This window comes from Pantherophis guttatus, chromosome 1 (genome assembly GCF_059756535.1).
Source record: "Pantherophis guttatus breed Tessera chromosome 1, ASM5975653v1, whole genome shotgun sequence".
Classification (NCBI taxonomy): Eukaryota; Metazoa; Chordata; class Lepidosauria; order Squamata; family Colubridae; genus Pantherophis; species Pantherophis guttatus.
In genome coordinates, this window is record NC_142063.1 from 118243469 (window position 1) to 118261064 (window position 17596).

The 17596-nt window shown below is 43.4% G+C and overlaps 1 protein-coding gene across 5 annotated transcripts in view; it reads right to left on the reverse strand.

Annotated features, from left to right (window-relative positions):
• The window catches only part of SPEG (striated muscle enriched protein kinase), a 130888-nt gene that overhangs the window by 50645 nt on the left and 62647 nt on the right, over window positions 1–17596 (reverse strand). For all 5 annotated transcript variants that reach the window (XM_060687850.2, XM_060687851.2, XM_087881614.1 and 2 more), the window contains 7 exons: window positions 15119–16485; window positions 12891–13034; window positions 11783–11965; window positions 6794–7002; window positions 6458–6546; window positions 4996–5171; window positions 951–1211 (listed from right to left, as the gene is read on the reverse strand). In XM_060687850.2, the coding sequence (XP_060543833.2) occupies window positions 951–1211; window positions 4996–5171; window positions 6458–6546; window positions 6794–7002; window positions 11783–11965; window positions 12891–13034; window positions 15119–16485 (2429 nt within the window). The remainder of the gene's footprint in view (window positions 1–950; window positions 1212–4995; window positions 5172–6457; window positions 6547–6793; window positions 7003–11782; window positions 11966–12890; window positions 13035–15118; window positions 16486–17596) is intronic.

Consider the following 17596-nt stretch of genomic DNA (forward strand, 5'->3'; position numbering starts at 1 on the left):
TTGTGATTAATACCAGCTGTCTGCAATTACTGTAAGTTCGAATCTCACCAGGCTCAAGGTTGACTCAGCCTTCCATCCTTTCTAAGGTGGGTAAATTGAGGACCCAGTTTGTGGGGGCAATAAGCTGACTTTGTATAAATATACAAAAGTATGAAGGGTATTGCTTGACGCATTGTAAGCTGCCCTGAGTCTCCGGAGAAGGGCGGCATATAAATCAAATTAAAAAAAAAAAGTAAGAAAGATGGAATTATAGTCCAGCATGACTGGAGTGAGTGTGTTTTTTTTTTTTTACCAAACTGCTCTGCATCTTTCCTAAATCTGTTGATTGAGCTTCTCTTTGCCCTCTCTCACAAGCTGACACTCTTCTCCGGCCCCTGGCACAGAGACAGGCTACTTATTGGCATCCCAAAGGTTGTATCTGTGGATGGGTGTTTTAAACCATCACTGTTGCCACCCAGGAGGAAGCTTGACAGAAAGGGGAGAGAAACAAACCAGCCCTGCTTGTTCTTATTCTTTTAATGGGGATTTGAAGTGGAAAAATCAGCATTAGCACCTTTTAAAAAATAAAATTTAAAAAAGTGATTTATCAGAAAGATGGAAAAAACAGTTTTAGTGACTCAATGAGAAGTTAGCACCTCAACCCGCTCCCCCCCCCAAGCGTTCTATCTATGGCTTATTTTAGGGATAAGATTAATATCTCAAAGTTACAGGGTTCTTGGGGCTTTGCTTAATATGTTATGTGAATACAACCACTGATTTGTAAACTATGATTTGTGACTTACAATAATTATGCATTGAAGAGGCATAACATCAGTTATATTTATTGTGTGAACCCAGTCAATTATGGCTTAACAAATCAAGATTAAGTCAATGGTTGGATTAGTTCAGTGCGTGAACCCAGATCCTTCCTCCTATGTCGTCTTCACCTCTGCTTGTACAGCATTCCTTACCTTTAGCTGTGCTTAACTTGCATGTGTAGATACCACTATCATCTTCATGCACAGAGGTAAGCAGCAGCTTGCACTTGCGCCCGTCAAAATGCATCTTGCACTGGAGCAGGGCAGGCTGCAGAAGGCGCCCCCGCCACAACCAGTCCACATCCACATCCGATGGGCCAGAAACTAGGCATTCGAAGATCGCTGCATCCCCAGCCCCCACCACCACGTCCTGCAGCGGGGTCAGCACTGCCAGGGAGTGTGTCTCAGGGTGCACTGGGAAGAAGGCGGGAACAGGAAGAGGAAATGGAAAAAGAGAGAAAGAGATGCGTCTCTGAGCAATGGGGGAAAAAACGGGACAGGATGCAAAGAATAAGGTGTGGAAAGCATGCAATGGGTATTTTTATGGTTAAATTAAATTATCATGTTGCTACAACCTTTTTGATTTGTGAAGTTAAGGCTTGGATTATCCTAGCTGGCAACTTTTGCACACTGCTCTCATAAAGAAGTTAAATGCAAACCTGAATTTCAGAATTATTCTCTGGCCTCAACTGCAGATAATTCACTTGCCCCATTTCCAGGAATTCTGAATGTCTGTCCTTCAAAATCATAAGGGAGACAGAAATCTATGATCCTGCATATTCCCAAGGTAGGGAAAACAACTGCCTCCCCCCATCCCCCACTTTGCAGATGATCTTAGATGTTCAAAATGCAAAGGAACAGAAAACATGTGCAACCTACAGGCCCTTTTCTTTCTATATCTTAAATATCAAAGCTACCATTCCATTCCGTGGTTGAACAGAAAAATTCAACTATCATATAGAATTCCTGCAACCTGGTCCAATAGCTAAGTCTACCTCACAAAAGGAAAATGTTATGAAGTTTTCCAGGGAATCCCTTCCTGAGCCAAGAGGAAATAGCTAACGTACACATTTCAAAACTGGAAGTTTTAGAGCAAAACAGAGCAACATTTTAACTATGTATGTATTCTGTTTTCAATATCTCAGTTAAATGCTCGTTTTTCCTTTCTACAAATGAACAGATTGTACAGCTGTGGAAAAGCAGCAGAGTTATTTATTTAGATCAATATTTCTATCCCACACTCCAGATGCAAACAGACCAGTTCGAGTGGCTTTCTCCTAGTATAGCTGCCAACTCATTAACTACTGCAACAGAACGTAAATGAAGACAAAGCAGTCATAATCCAAAGCAAACTCAATCTGAAAGGGGAAACCATGATGGGGTATGGAGAACACAAAAGCATGATATGGAATAAGAAGGGGACATGGGGAGAAGGGAAACAAGGATCTGTGCTAAGAACAAACCACACAGTACTTTTACCAAACAAACAGACTTTATTTCATCTACAAAAAGAGGATTCTCTATAGCCCAGCTCCTGTGAGATACTCCCAGAATGGGAGCAGAATGATGGTAAGAGACAGCATCCTTGGCCTCCACTGAAGATGCCTGGAGATCAAAGTCTAGTAGGCTCCCATTGTTTCCAAAAACCCTCTCCATTCTACACGGTTCTGGACAAAAGGGGTCTTTCCTGGTCACTTTATGTTTCCCAGAGGTCATGGTTGAATAAAGATGCTGAACTAAGTGGCCTTCTAACTGAGAGGTCTTGGAGTTGAGGCATAACAATGTCCAGATGTGGCCTGTTCAATTCAAAGCCACCTCATTTTAATGTGTTGGCTCCATGGATGAGCAGAATCCTCTTGAGAGACCAGCAGGGTGAGGACAAGCTAGCATTCTGCTCTAAGCCCCCAGGAAGAGGAGTGGGCAAAGGCAGAGGAAGCAAGGAGACATGGACACATGAAGGAAACAGCACCACACCCTGGCCACAGTGTAGGCCAGACAGCGGTGAAGGCCAGAATGGGCACTGCACACCATCAGCACCTAGATGGGGAATGCCTGGTACGCAGGCATGCTGTCCACTTCTGAGATTCTGTGCCTAGCACAGAACATATGGAGATCCATCTGGATGAAAGCTTCCTGCCCAAACACTAAGGAGGTGCCACAGATTAATTCAGCTCATGTAGCTATAGGGAGCTCAGAACTGCTCAGACAGCTAAAGGGAGTCCCCAACTGCTTTCCCACCCACTGTGTCCCATTCCCCTAGCTGCAACCAGGCTCTGCGTCCAAGGTGAGTCTCAGCGCTGGCCATCCAGAAGCCAAGCCTTGCCAGCCTGGTTTGTTCAGTCGTGCCGGGAGTAGAGGCAACTGCCCAGGTTGTCTGGCTAGAGTGGCCCAGGGGCCAGGAGTACCTTAGCTCACTCTCCCTGTACAGACAAAAACACAGTCAGCAAGCGAAGGATTAGTGTAGCATGATGGACATAAAAGCAAAGCACAGACAAATTCATACATGCTCAGTCTAAGCAAAAGACGTTCACCACAGCACAAATACATTTGTGGATACTGGCTGACAAAAGCAAATGAGTCAAAACAAAGCAGTTGCACACGTAAACTGTCACACCTATCTCATAGTATCATCTTGTTCATAAAAATCAACCCCAAACTGAAGCTGGGCAGAACACCGAATTCCCCTTTTACTAGCTAGGAAAACATGTCATCTAGAAACTTTCTGCAGATCCAAAAACTGGGTCCAGTAAGCACTTTTGTCCAAGTAAGGGAGCCTGCTTCTATTTTACCAAGAATGATGTAATGAATCAAAGCAAAGGGCTACAGCAACTGTAGCAAAAGGAGACAGCAAGAAAACAGGTTAAAATAGACCAGGGACATCCTCAAAGGGCAGCAGCTAATTTGATATAGAAGCAGTTACTATTTATTTATATTTCTACCCCACGTTTTTAATTTGGTTAATGACTCCAAAATGGAGATAGTGCAAACACCAAATTTTCTTAATTGCTGGAGGAATGCAGATCCAGCTCCTTCCTAAACCAAATATGAGATCGGGCAACTGAAACCAACCTTTTTTTTACTAGTAGGTACGAGACAGACCTATGGTAGCTATGCATCACCTATTACACCCAATTTGGGGCTCCTGGCTCCCTTGCCTGATGAAGATGATGCCTTATGAGAAGGGTGGAAACATACTTAAGCACCTAATTCCTGATGAGTATTAACTGGAAGGAAAGAGGCAAACCCGACACCCATGTTTTAAATAACAATAAATACGTTAAACAGGGGGGGGGGAATCCTGCTAAGATGTGAGAAAATATGGTGAGGATATGAGGTCAGACAAATTATTATTACTCCACTTTTTGTTACCCCACTTCTCGTTGCAAATGGAACTCACTGGTGGCTGATGTAGAAGGTATCACCAAAACTGGCAATTATAACAATATGGTACATTATAGAAAGCCAGTTTGGTATAGAAGTTAAGGCACCAGGCTAAAACTGGGAGACCATGAGTTCTAGTCCTGCCTTAGGCTCGAAGCCATTGGATGACTTGGGATCAGTTACTCTCTCTCAGCCCTAGGAAGCAAGCAATGGCAAACTACTACTGAAATCTTGCCAATAAAACTGCAGGGATTATCCAGGCAGTTGCCAGGAGTCAAAAACTGACTCGAAGGCACCCCCCCCCAATGTTACATCATATGTGTAACACACATAGAAATTGACCTATGAATAAAGTAATTCTTGCTTCAAATTTCCCTTTCAGTGGCAAGGACAAAGTCTTCTGGAGAAAAAAGAGAAGCTAATACCTCTTGGACTTCCAAGTGCAACATGAGGATGAACCTGAGCAATCTTCAAGGCTCTTGTGAAGATTACCAAAAGCTATTCTATCAAAGACCCTGAATATTCAAAACTGTTTTATGAATGCAATTAATTTTGTACTCCTGAGTGTTTTCTTTTTTTCACGTGTTCCCCATCCTTGCCCCTCAAGATGGCTCTAGCCAATGGCCATGAAGCAGCTACTGGTGGCTAGAGAGATACTACCAAGATTATGAGCAAACTGTAAACATGTTCACATTGGGGGAGCAGGATGGTTGATGAGTGGAAGGAAGAAGCAGACATGCAGGTGGGATCTCTTGGATCATCACATGACTGGCAAAGCATTACTATACTTCTCATGCTCTGGAGCTCCCAAAGATACCTTGTATATCAAGCTTGGCTTCACACTGTCTGGTGCCATATTCATTTATGGCCTTGCAGGCATAATAGCCAGCATCTGTGCATTCCACCATGCGGATATGGAGGCAGAATGATCCATCCTCTTCTTCCACAGCAGAAATGCGCCGTCCATATTTTACAGGATGCCTGTTCTTCAACCTACAGTTCAGAACAGAAAGTCTGAAAGTTTGCAGCAGTTAACATTTCACCCATCTTCAAGAGATAATTCACACACTTGTTTCTCTACCACTGCATGCCCCAGAAAAATACTGCATATTCTGCAGTGGTGAAATCCAAATTTTTTTACTACCAGTTCTATGGGCGTGGCTTGGTGGGCGTGCTGTGGCTTGGTGGGCATGGCAGGGGAAGGATACTGCAAAATCTCCATTCCCACCCCACTCCAGGGGAAGGGTACTGCAAAATCCCCATTCCCAGCCCCACTCCTGGGGGAAGGATATTGCAAAATCTCCATTCCCACCCCAATCTGGGGCCAGCCAGAAGTGGCATTTGCCAGTTCTCCGAACTACTCAAAATTTCCGCTACCGGTTCTCCGAACTGCTCAAAATTTCCGCTACCGGTTCTCCAGAACCTGTCAGAACCTGCTGGATTTCACCCGATATTCTGGTTTTGTCATTATCCCTGTTTTGTTACATTTTTGTCTTAGACATTCGTTTCTTTCTATTTCTTCTAGCCAACTTAATATATCTCAGATCTAAGACCAATATTTTTTTAAAAAACAGGGATAGGGTACCATTTGTGCCCCATCTGGTAGCAGTCCAATTTCACATATTTCCAGGAGCACAAAACATTCACACCCTTTCCATCCATCTGTATCTCACACAGAGCAAAAGAGAAGGACTTTGTTATGCTTCCATTATAAGCAATGGTGGAAAATTGATGATTTTGGCTTTTCTGATAGGGTGAAGTGGGAAGAAAACAGATAAGATACCTGCATTTCTGCTGTTGCTTGCAATGTAAATGCCAGAAATTTGAATGCTAAAATGTCTTTTTTTTTTGTGGCATTTTAGCACCATTGCTGAATTTTACTGGAAACAGGGATCCAAGATTACACTTTCTCAGGCATTATACCTGTTCTAAAATCTTTGTCCCTTTTGCATTTCCATCATGCAGATATAAATTAACCTTTCCCGTTTTGATTTAGTGCCTTCTGGAAATGAAAAACCAATAACGCAATTCTACAAACCTTTTAAAATATCATGTCAACTGACACATTATATAACGGTTAATTAGTTGTGGAACACTGATGGATAGGATGGGAGTGAGGGGGAAGTATAAAGGCTTGCTTGGCTAAATGCCTGAAGGCAGTTGTTATTTTGCAAGACTGGAGCAACTCCCATCGCTGCCATCTTACCCATTAAGAATAGTGTCTGGAAGACAAGACAGGAATACTTTTAAAATCATACTGAAACATATGACCCACTTACCAGTGGACGATGGGTTTGGGCTCCCCTTGCACCCGAATGCGCAGAACAACATCTTGTCCTTCCAGTACCGTCTGGTCATTTAGTGCTATCTACAAAAAAAACAGCAGCCAGGATCATGACAACTGACAAGCAGAGTTCAAAAACTTACTCCCCTCCATCTTTCTGCTGGAATATAAGAGGCCTTAGCTTGTTTCTTGTCACATGCAGCAAAAAGACCCAGATTCTATTCCACCCACAATCCAGAGGTGTATTGCTTACACCCTTCGACCTACCTATCCAGGTAGGTCAAAGCTGCCGGCTTCTTTTCTTTACCCTCATGTCATTCTCTCACCTCACCTCAAAACATGGCGCAGCCTTGAAGTTAATGTCTGTGTGTGCTGCAGTCGGGCCAATCTCAGAGCGGGGTTGCACTCTCATAACAGGATGATGCTGAGGGGTGAGTGACTCAGGGAACTCTTCCAAAGGGCTCAGGTACTCTTCATCTGAGGTGACAGGGCTGCTGACTTCACGGCGGGGCATCAATCGACTGTGGATCTCTGCGGGAGCTGGGCAATCAGAAGAACGTAACAGTACAGATTGGGCAGAGCCCAGCAAAGTGGGAGAAAGGAGTAAACAGAGCCAAGCTAACAGCAGGCAACTGAGTCAGCCAGATATAACAAGCAAAATCTAACTTCTTAAATGACATCACACAGTATTATCCCCCCCCCCCAATTCCACAGTTCTGAAAATTAAGGCATCTGTCTGCCTTATTTTATCTTATGATTTAATTTAACCGTATCTTAGGATTTATGATGATTGTATTTTATGATTATGATCATGACATATCAATTGTTGCTTGTATATACCCTGAGAGCTTATGCACCAGAGGCAAATTACTTGTGTGTCCAATCACACTTGGCCAATAAAAAATTTTATTTGAAGGAATTATATTATTAAAACTTGGAAACAGACAAGCAAATGAGGGACTATGTGTCTGCCTGGACTCTTTTTGAAGTAACTAGAGTAATAATGTTCCCACACAGCAACAAGAATTCATCATATCAAGGATGATTACTTGCTTATAACATCTTTTATGATTAATCAGAAAGGGCAAACTTCTTCCTCTTTTTTAAAGAAGTACTACCCTTCACAATGATAACAATACCTTTCCTGAGTTAATGCTCCCCACTTTGGCAGAAAATTATACCGGGATAAAATTTGCTACACCTTTTGCTAATCTCTATCTTGCCACTACTGCTTCTGTCTCAAGGCAGTGCAATCACCTCACTTCCCTCAGTGAATAAAGGATTTTGCATACTTTGAGCCTATTCTAAGGCAGTGCTGGAATAAGGAGGGAAATGCTATTGAGTTTCAATACCGCTAAGGACAATTTAAGCTTGTCTCATTCATGAACTCTGGATTTCAAGAGCGTATTAAGGGGGCATGGCAAGAAAAAAATATTTATGCCATTATTCAGTGCAAGTGAGCAATGCCCATAGTCACACATAGGAAAAGGTTCTTCAAAAATGTATTTTTCTTCAAACATAAGAAAATTAAGGCATAATCTGCTCAGGTTTCACACATTGTCTTATTATATAAAAAGTAAAATTATACGTCCTCCATAATTCCTCATTTTACTATGTGACATACAACTATATTTTCAACTCTTCCCATGTTAATTTCCCTACTTGACTATTACCAGAGAATGGTAATGGAGAGAAAATCAGGAAGGCAGCCATAGTATAATATAACAATCCCTCTTAACACAAACATTGGCCTGAAGAGCCTAAGCTAGATTGGCTTTGTTGCTTTTACTGTGTCCCTTTTCCAGGATATTAGACGCCAGGTTTTTTGCCTCTATTCAAGCCCGATGGCAATATTTCCTTTTCTTTGTTTTGAACTATTCCACTGGGTTTTAGGATGCAGTTAGGTATGCTGTAAGAAAAGTGCCCACCTTCAAGCAAACCCACAGGCCATTGTACTACCACAAAAAACATTAACCTCAACAAGACTATTTTCATTTCTACTAAAAGAAATCTAGTGGTTGACGTGAAGCAGAACAACAAAATCAGAAACGTTATACAATATGCAATCCTCCCAAGGCCTGGATATTTCATAGTTGAGATGCTCACATGTTGAAATGCTACTCCACTGGAAAAGTAACCCAACTCACAAGAGTAACAAAAATTATATTTCAGAGGAAAAGCTAATGCTAAACAGCCTCTCCTAAATATACCAGCATTTCACAAACAGGTAGTGGTTTTTTGCTAGAATATGGCAGTACATTTAAACATGCCATTTCCTCTTTGTAGATCCTTAAGTGATTACTCTAACATTTCCTAGTAAGACCTTTGTCTGAAGTGATGAAGACCTTATGCGGATTTCATCCACATCACTTCAAATTTATCATTTTTTTTGTAAATAAATTCAGACTCTCATCCAATTACTGACAGGTCAGAGTGCTAGTTAACTATCAGTCTCCTCAAGAAGGTCAAGCTTCCTCAATCAGACCTAATTTAGTCAGTAGCTGTGAGGACTACCAAGTATTGGGAGAAAGGCCAATGTCCTAAATTCCCCCAAGCAATGTATTCAGGAAAGTGCACAATACTATTATCCATTTTTACACATCACTTCAGATTTCACACCAGCAGAGTTGACTCACACTCAGTAGCCAACTGCAGCCAACTTCAAGGAGATGGCAATAAGTAGTTTTTTAAAAAAAGATCTTTTTATCTCGCCTTTATTATTTTTTATGAATAACTCATGGTGGCAAACATACCTAATACTTCTTTATCCTCATGCTTTTCCCACAACAACATTATAAAATGTTGGGCTGAAAGACAATGACAGGCCCAAGGTCATCCAGCTGGCTTTCAGGCTAAGGCAGCACTAGAACTCACTGTCTCCTGGTTTCTATGCACCTTAATAATTACATCAAACTGATTTTATTTTTAATGTATACAAAATAAATCAGATATCAGTTTATGTAAAGTGTAGGAATCAAATATGTGTATATGTCTGGAGAGAGGGAGAGGTGTCAGAGACAGGGTTTACAATTCAAATTGTAAACCCTGCCTTCTTCTCTGCCTTTTTTTATTGTATTTTAGCTATTCTTTTCTCAACCCAGAAGGTCAACATCCACAACCGTCTCTTATCTAGCCATAGTTCAGGTCTTGTTGGTGTCAGTCCTTATGCATGGGTATAAAATGAGAAACAACTTCTATTGTAAATCTGATGTGGCTAAAACATCATGTGAAAATGTCACCCTTTCAAGAGCTACCTGTATGAATTAATCAACAAAATGTAATGCGATAAAATTACAATTTGGCATAAAGCAGCCGACATTTAGAACAAGTGCATAAAAATATGTAATTCTCTGAATTATAGAACCTTCACTGTGCAAGAAACAATGTAAGCACCGTCAACAACACCTTCTGGTAAAATATTTCAAAAGATACTACAGCCAACGCTTTCAGAGGTTGTCATTATTCATGGCTGGGTGGTGGAAGGAATTATAGCCAAACCGTATCAGCAAAGAAAAAGATATCAGCCAAGAATAGGGCACTCCAATCTTGGATACTAACATTATCTGTTCATGCTGGCAGCAGCATTTTTGGTGTGTTGTCCCTGAAAAGGGTCAAGGTGACATTAATAGTTTGGACAATGAAAGCTTGTACTGCACTGCTAGGACAGAGGGGGATAGTTCTGATCCAGAACTTGATGGGATAATCCAGCATAACGGATTCAGTTGGGGGCATCGGACCAGGAGAAAGCAGAGTATCATGATACTCCATGGCAATACTATCCAATGCTGCCCTATAAAAACAATAGGGAATTATTCAAAACAAAATAATATTTATAGAGACAGAGGAACAAGGAGCAATATACTGATTCTACCTAAGATCCAAAAACTATATGACTTCTTCTAAACTCTTCATTAAAACTGACTAGAAATCAGAGTATTTTCGTCAGAGGAGAATTACCCTCTTGCAACTTGGAGAAGCTGTGCTGTTTATTTCCTTCCTCCCAGACTCATCATCACCACAAGGTAAAAAGATTGGACTGCAAATCTCTCACAATTTGATTGCAGCAGGTGAAGATAATCAGTTCACAAAGCATACTAAACCCTAAACTTGAGATAAAGAAGAAACCACGATTCATTTAATATGCCTTGCCCACAAAAAGGATATTTTGGCTTAACGTGACAGCCATGTTTAAATAGCAATATGCTAAGGTATATTTGCATCTGCATCAAAACCCTTAGCCTACTGTAACTATGTTATATTCTAGATAGAATATACTGCCGTATTATTGAAGGCTTTGGAAATTCACTACGGTAGGTTTTTTTGCTTATAGGAGATGCGTTTTGCTATCACACATTTCTCATTCTTCACCAGATGAACACAAAGGTGTACTGAAAACAAAACAGACCTTCCTTCGGTCCTTCCCGCGATTTCCTAAATCCATTCTCAGTGAATAAATTCCAACTCCAAATTAAGCTCATGACTGCAACGCTATGCAAACATACCTGAAGTAAAACGCCATTTAACCCAGCGGGCCTTACTTTTGCGCAAACGAGCACAGGATTGCGCTGCGGCAAGTGCATCGGAAAGAGACGGCGCGTCCCTCCTGCGCCTGCTCTGCCCGCAGCAAGCCGACTCTCGCAGACATCGCCGGCTGCATGCACTGGATCCCCGCTACGAGCTGAAGCCCCGGCTCTCTTTATAGGCGATCTCCGCCACGAGGGGAGAAACGGATCCGGCTAACAGGGTGGAGGAGAGACGCCAGAGCCGGGCCAGCAGCTCTTCAACCGAGGGCGGCGTCCGATCTTCAGACAACCAGCCCAGCCCCGCCGGTCCCCTCTCTCACATTTCAGACCAATCCATGGAAGGGCTGAGTTGCATCCTTTCACAAAGTTTACTCGCACGTGCCCAGAAACCGCAACTCTCCGCCCCGAACTGTAGAATTGGCGGGCCAGGAGCGATAAAGACGTAAGGCCAAGAGGCAGCGATCCCCGCCCCTCCCGATCCGGCCACCTCTGCTCTGTTGGAGCCGGTCGTCTCTTCCTTCCCTCTTCCGAGCCTGCTAGCTGTTCGTCAGACAGGCTGGCCTAAACCGAGCCTTGTAGGGTAAAGGCAGCCTCATGCCTCGTTATTCAGCTGGAGCAGAAATGCTGGCCTAAGCGCCCCCATCCAGGACACTGAGAAAACAAGCCTGACGCTGCTTCTCACATGCTGATGTGGGAATATGAACCTCTTAACTCCTCTGGCCTTAAGGCACCGTCCTGGCTGCAGCCTCCGGGACAGTCTGGCTGCTCTGGCACCTTCCCCACCTCTTTGCCCTTACCTGGCCGCACGGTTAAGATGGCGCTGCAGCAGGTCTCAGCCACCTCGTTGGTTGCACAGACGGTATAGAGGCCGGCATCAGTCATGCGGGCACTCCTAACCAGCAGCGTGTGGCGCTCGCCCTCCGCTTTGATGGGACGAGCGGTGTTGCTCCGAAAGGGGATGCCATCTTTTCGCCAAGACACTGCAGAAAAGACCCATAGTGGGCGGAGATGTGGTATAAGTGAAATCGAGGGATTATTCTGCGTTTGCCAAACAGTATTAATTGCCTAAGGAATTGTAGGTTATGAAATCGCACATCGTTCTGCCTTTTCTGTGTTTCATCAAGAGACAGCCTATACGTTTATCTTCTGTCTTTTTCTTAGAACATTTCCGTGTCTTCGTGAAGGTGGTGTCAACAGAAGATATAATTTTTGTTAAGGGCCACGTGTAGACTTAGTGGAGGACTGGAAAGCTGAATTTGATTGAGGCAAGTGGAAAAGTAGGAATGATCAAAACATAAAGTAGGGCTTCACGGAATATAAAACACGTTTTTAATCCATTTTTCATAAGTTGATTATGTTCCTCACCCCAACATCTGCAATTCACTGCTGAGTTTAATTTTAGTAGATATCAATAACTGCAGCTGATTGCTGCCAGATGAGATACCCTTGCCACAGGTTTGGGTATGCACTTCTCTCAGCAAATTACTTTTTATAAGGATAGTGTTCTTTTGAAATAAATTGTAATAACTTTTCATTTTGAGGAAAAACTAGGAGCATTCTAGAAGTTGAAGCCCAACAAACAAAGTCTATTTTCTATATGTAAGGTGAAGCAGTATGGGGTATACCTTGGAAGTAGCTCAGAAATGTAGGTAAAATAAAAATAAAATCAGAAAAACGAAAAACATGGTCAGAACACCTTGAGCCATGTTCCTGAGCAGGATCTTTATCAATGCAAATTGGACAAATATATGTATATAAAAATCACAATTGAATTAATAGAGTATTTCTCATACCTTTGGAAACAGACAACTCTGGGCACGAGACAATCAGAGAGCTAGGAGTAGATACTCCTCCAGCCTCCACAGATTCATAATTTGCTCTGCGTGTGGTACCCTATGCATTTACCTTGTGGAGAAGGGTTGCCCGTGATGATGCATTTGAACAGCACCTCAGTCCCAGCTATGACGACTGCATCATGGATTGGGATTTCAAAGATGGGAGCCTCCAGGGGATCCTCACCCGCTGAGGTGTAGGAATCATCAGAAGATTCTGCACAAGATGATGGAGAAATAGCAGTTACTAGAAGATCTGCAAAGAGCAGGGCTAGGAGTCTGCAGACAGATTTTGCATTCCCCTTGCATGAGGAATGTATTAAACCATGGCATCTTTTCACAATAAGGAAGATAAGGGACTGCTTCCAAAATAATATCCTGAGGGAATCCTTATTTTGGCTGACATAGATGCTCAAAGCCCTTAATCTCCTTCAGTATGTCTCCGGTTTTTGAATCATAATTCTTGATAGGATGCTGCTACCCTGCTGTAACCACGAAGTCCCCAAAAGCAATAAAGCTGGCTTATCACATTCTAAGTTACATATCACTTTTTAATTAGGCAGAAAGGCATACGAATCATTTTCCGTGATATATATTAGTGTATAAAATAGAGTGGAAGGCAAAGAAAATGATTCAGTCTAGAAATATAGAATTACTGATCTATAATATTGTTACCATATTTCTTGAAGCCAATTTGGCTGATTTGGGCAATATGCTTGGATATTGCTTCACAGTGGCAACCACCTCTATACAGCAGTGGTCCCCAACCTTTGCGGCTTGGTGGCTTGGCTGGGGAGTGAGAGGGGAATTTGGCTACTCAAGCGGCGGGCCAGCACGCACGTACATGCAGTCCTTGTGTAAGTGGCAGGCCAGCGCACATGTGCGTGAGTGCCCACCAGCCCAGCACTCATGAAAGCTGCTCAGCCACTCACGCAGCCCAATTCTGAATAGATCAGTGATGGCTAACCTTTTTGCCATCGCGTGCCAGGAGAGGGGGGGCAGGGGAGGGTCGCACGTGCACGTGCCCACGCGCATGTGTGCGCAACCCCCTCCCCCCCCCGCTCCTGGCACAGGATGGCCTGGTAGGCCCGTTTTTCTTTCTTACCTGGTTCCAGATCTTCTCTGTGTATCGGAACGGCGAAAACAGCCTTTCCCATTCCCTTGGCGGCCCTCCGGAGGCTGAAAGGGCCCATTTCCCAACTCCTGGTGGGACAGGAAGTGACATTTTTTGCTGTCCCCAGCCTCCAGAACCTCTCTAGGAGTCTGTAGGAGCCTCTCTAGGAGTCTGTAGGAGCCTCTCTAAGAGTCTCTGGAGGCTGGGGACAGGAAAAAACGTCACTTCCTGTCCCACCAGGAGTGGGGAAATGGGCCCTTTCAGCCTCCGTAGGGCCTCCAAGGGAGTGGGAAAGGCTGTTTTTGCCCTTCCCAGATACACAGAGAGGATCTGGAGCCAGGTAAGAAAGAAAAACGGGCCTTCCCCACCCCCAGGCCCTCCAGAGGCAGGAAACAGCCTGTTTCCCTACTTCTGGTGGGCCCAGAAGGCCCGAAAATCAGCTGGCCGGTGCGCGCATGTGCCCCAGAGCTGAGCTGGCGTGCCCACTAATATGGCTACACGTGCCACCTGTGGCACGCGTGCCATAGGTTCGCCATCACGGGAATAGATTATGATCCAGTAGTGGGCCACGGCCCAGGGGTTGGGTACCCCTGCTGTACAATCCTTTTTTCCCCCCTGCTTTTCCTTCCAGTCGTCGACACAATTGTATTCCGCTTCAGAGCTCTTTAGTCCTCTTACCATTTGGACCAGTGGTCAACAATTTCTACTATTTTCCTAAATCTGAATTATAATTAGCAGTAACAGTGAATAACTAAAAGAACCTAGCATGACACAAACCTTCTCACCTTCACTCACACAAGAGCCTTGGCAGCAAAACTCTCTTTTTAAAACAAACAGCTGAAGTGCAATTGGACTTCTATATAGATTTGTATACTTAAAAAATATTCCCTTGTTTTTAGCTGCCTATGCTAAGCTTAACATAGGCAGCTAAAAACAAGGGAATATTGTATACAAGTATACAAATCTATATAGAGAATCCAAAGAGGTGGACAGATAGGAAAATGAAAAAATGAGGGAGGGAAGAGCATTTACTAATTCTTTTCACAAGTGCATCCAAGGAACCTAGGATGTGATGAACCCAGGGCCTCTTCATGTTGTGTGGGAAGTTAAACCATAGGGAAAGCATTTCTGCATGACTATGTCGGGTGTTCCCCAACAGACCCACAAAATGTACTCTTATTCCCTACCTGGTTCTGGTGACATTTGTCGGGACCGTCGGCCTTTGCCTCTGCTCCGTGCACTCTTCCCTTCTTGAGGTTGTAATGTATTGTCCTTTTTTTCTATCACTTTCCCAATCTTTCTGTCAAATTCTCTACTTGTACCATGGATCCCTGCCTTGCTTCTGTCTGGGCCAGTTTCTGTCTTGGCCCAGGGTAGAGAATGTCCATCTTGTCCTAATTCCCGTTTCCGACCATGTGAGGCTTCGTTTAGACCCTTTGGTTCATAGCTGACTTTTGCTGCATTCAGAGGGCCTTTATCCATGATATCCTGGCTATTTAAAGCTGATACCTGCAGCAAGTTTTTCTGTCCCCCTGGAGCGGCACGGGAAAGTGGACACTGCTCCACCTTGTGCCGCAGAACTTGGCCATTCAGTTCCGGTTCCTTTTGACCTCTGCTCTGTTCTCCCATCTCCTCAGTCGTGACTGCATTCCTTGACAAAATCTTTTGGGGTTTTTTGGGCTCATCCCTGGGTCCCACTAATCCCACACTGGACAGAACCAGTTGCTGTACACCATGTGCATTTTCTGTAGCTGGGAAAACTTTCATCGGTTTAAGTTTCCGTGGTGGTGGAACCTTGGGGACAGATGACTCAATGGAGGTAATTGCAGTGGGTGACTTGAACAATTCTTGGGATCGCCGCAGCTGCTGTTGAGACACGGTGCGTTTGATGCGCCCCAATTCCTCCGTGAACCTTTGTTCCAGGTCATGCACATGACTGGAGAAGCGGCCACGCTCATCCAAAGAGGCTGCTTTCTGATGGAAGATACGACGCCGAGAAAATATATCTCCAAGTTCTGAACGAGTATCCTCTTGAAGGTCTTCATGAGAGGCAGCTGAGAGGAAGGGACTGGCATCATCAAAACCAGCCTGGTCAAAAGAACGTGACTTGCGTAAGGGTTGCCATGTGTGGCCTACAAAAGGATTATCATTCTTCTCCAGACTTTTCCTCCGCTCTTCAAAAAATTGGAGCTTGTCAACAATCTTGGAGCCTGACCTTGGCAGTTTGGGGGATGGGCGAAGGATGGACACCCGGCTGGAAGCCTCACTCAGTGGGGTCTGGGACCGTGACTCTCCTGTGCCAACCTGAGAGTAGCCAGATGATTTAGGATGCTTCAACTTCTCATCAAGTTCCTCAGATGCCGTGTCTTGGAATTCATTGGGCATCAAGAGTTTTCTGCGAGGAACCATAGGTGGTGTGGTACCATGGCTGGTTCCAGGTGGCTGGATTGGGGTTTGCCCTGCTCGGGGGGTTACTGGGCGTTGGAGAATATCTGTGTTGGTTTTGCTGCTGCTGTTGGCATCATCCCTTCGATATCCACCATGGGGGAGGCTGCTGTGGTTGGAAAATAAGAAAAGGTAAAATTTGCTAAGGGAGGAGCTCCTGCAGAAATCAAGGGAAGTGAGCAAAAAGGATCAGATACTTATAGGAACAATGAACTGTGATCATGAGGATCAGGGCTTGCAATGACATCTGAGTTCAAATTACCTAGATGAAAGAGAAAAAGGGCAAGGAAATTGTCATTTCGTTGAGAAGAAAAACAGCTGTGACTATATCTTACCTTAATACATTAGCCTAAACTGAAATCTTAGTTCTATCAGAGTTTGTATTTTTACAGCATCAATGTGGCTTTGGAATCATTTAAATATTAAATTTTTGCAGTGCTTCAGATTCAATTCTGTAAAGCTGATTTGGTGCACAGGAAGAAGTGAATTCAGCACCTGTCTGCAACTCTTTAAAAGAACTCTCTTTTCCTGACTTTTGTGATTCTAGAAAAGGATGCAATAGATTTAACAAATTGCAGGCAGATGTTACGCCTGTATCTATACCCACATCTTTTTGGAAATGACTAACTAACACTGCACAGCCCTAATAAAAAGGGACACACTTATTTGACTTCTTCTATATCATGTAGTTTAGCCAGCTATGTGAGTCTCCAAGGTTTATTCCTTCCTTATTTAACATCCTATAATTTGTATCCTGTTTTCCCCAAAATAAGACATCCCCTGATAATAAGCCCAATCGGGCTTTTGAGTGCATCGCAATAAGGCCAAGCGCTTATTTCAGAGTTCAAAAAAATATAAGACAGGGTCTTATTTTTGGGAAAACACGGTATTAAATGTTGATAGGTTATGTTTCCTAACCAAGTTTTTGTTCCCTTTGAACAATATCATTCTATGATTAATCCAGGAAGAATCTGTCAATCTTATTTGCTAAATGCGATGCATCCAGTTAGTATCCATGTTTGAAAAAATATCTGTAAATCAGTTCAGCGGTGATATATCAAATTATTGAGGGTAAGGCTGGGTCGAGTTTTCTGGAAAGAGGGGAAATCCCTTGCATGGCCACAAAGTAAAGAGAAGGGAGGAGAAAACATAGCTGCATCCTTTTCAAACATGTTTTTTCCTACAGGTACAGTTAATTCAATGGTACGTACAAAAAGACA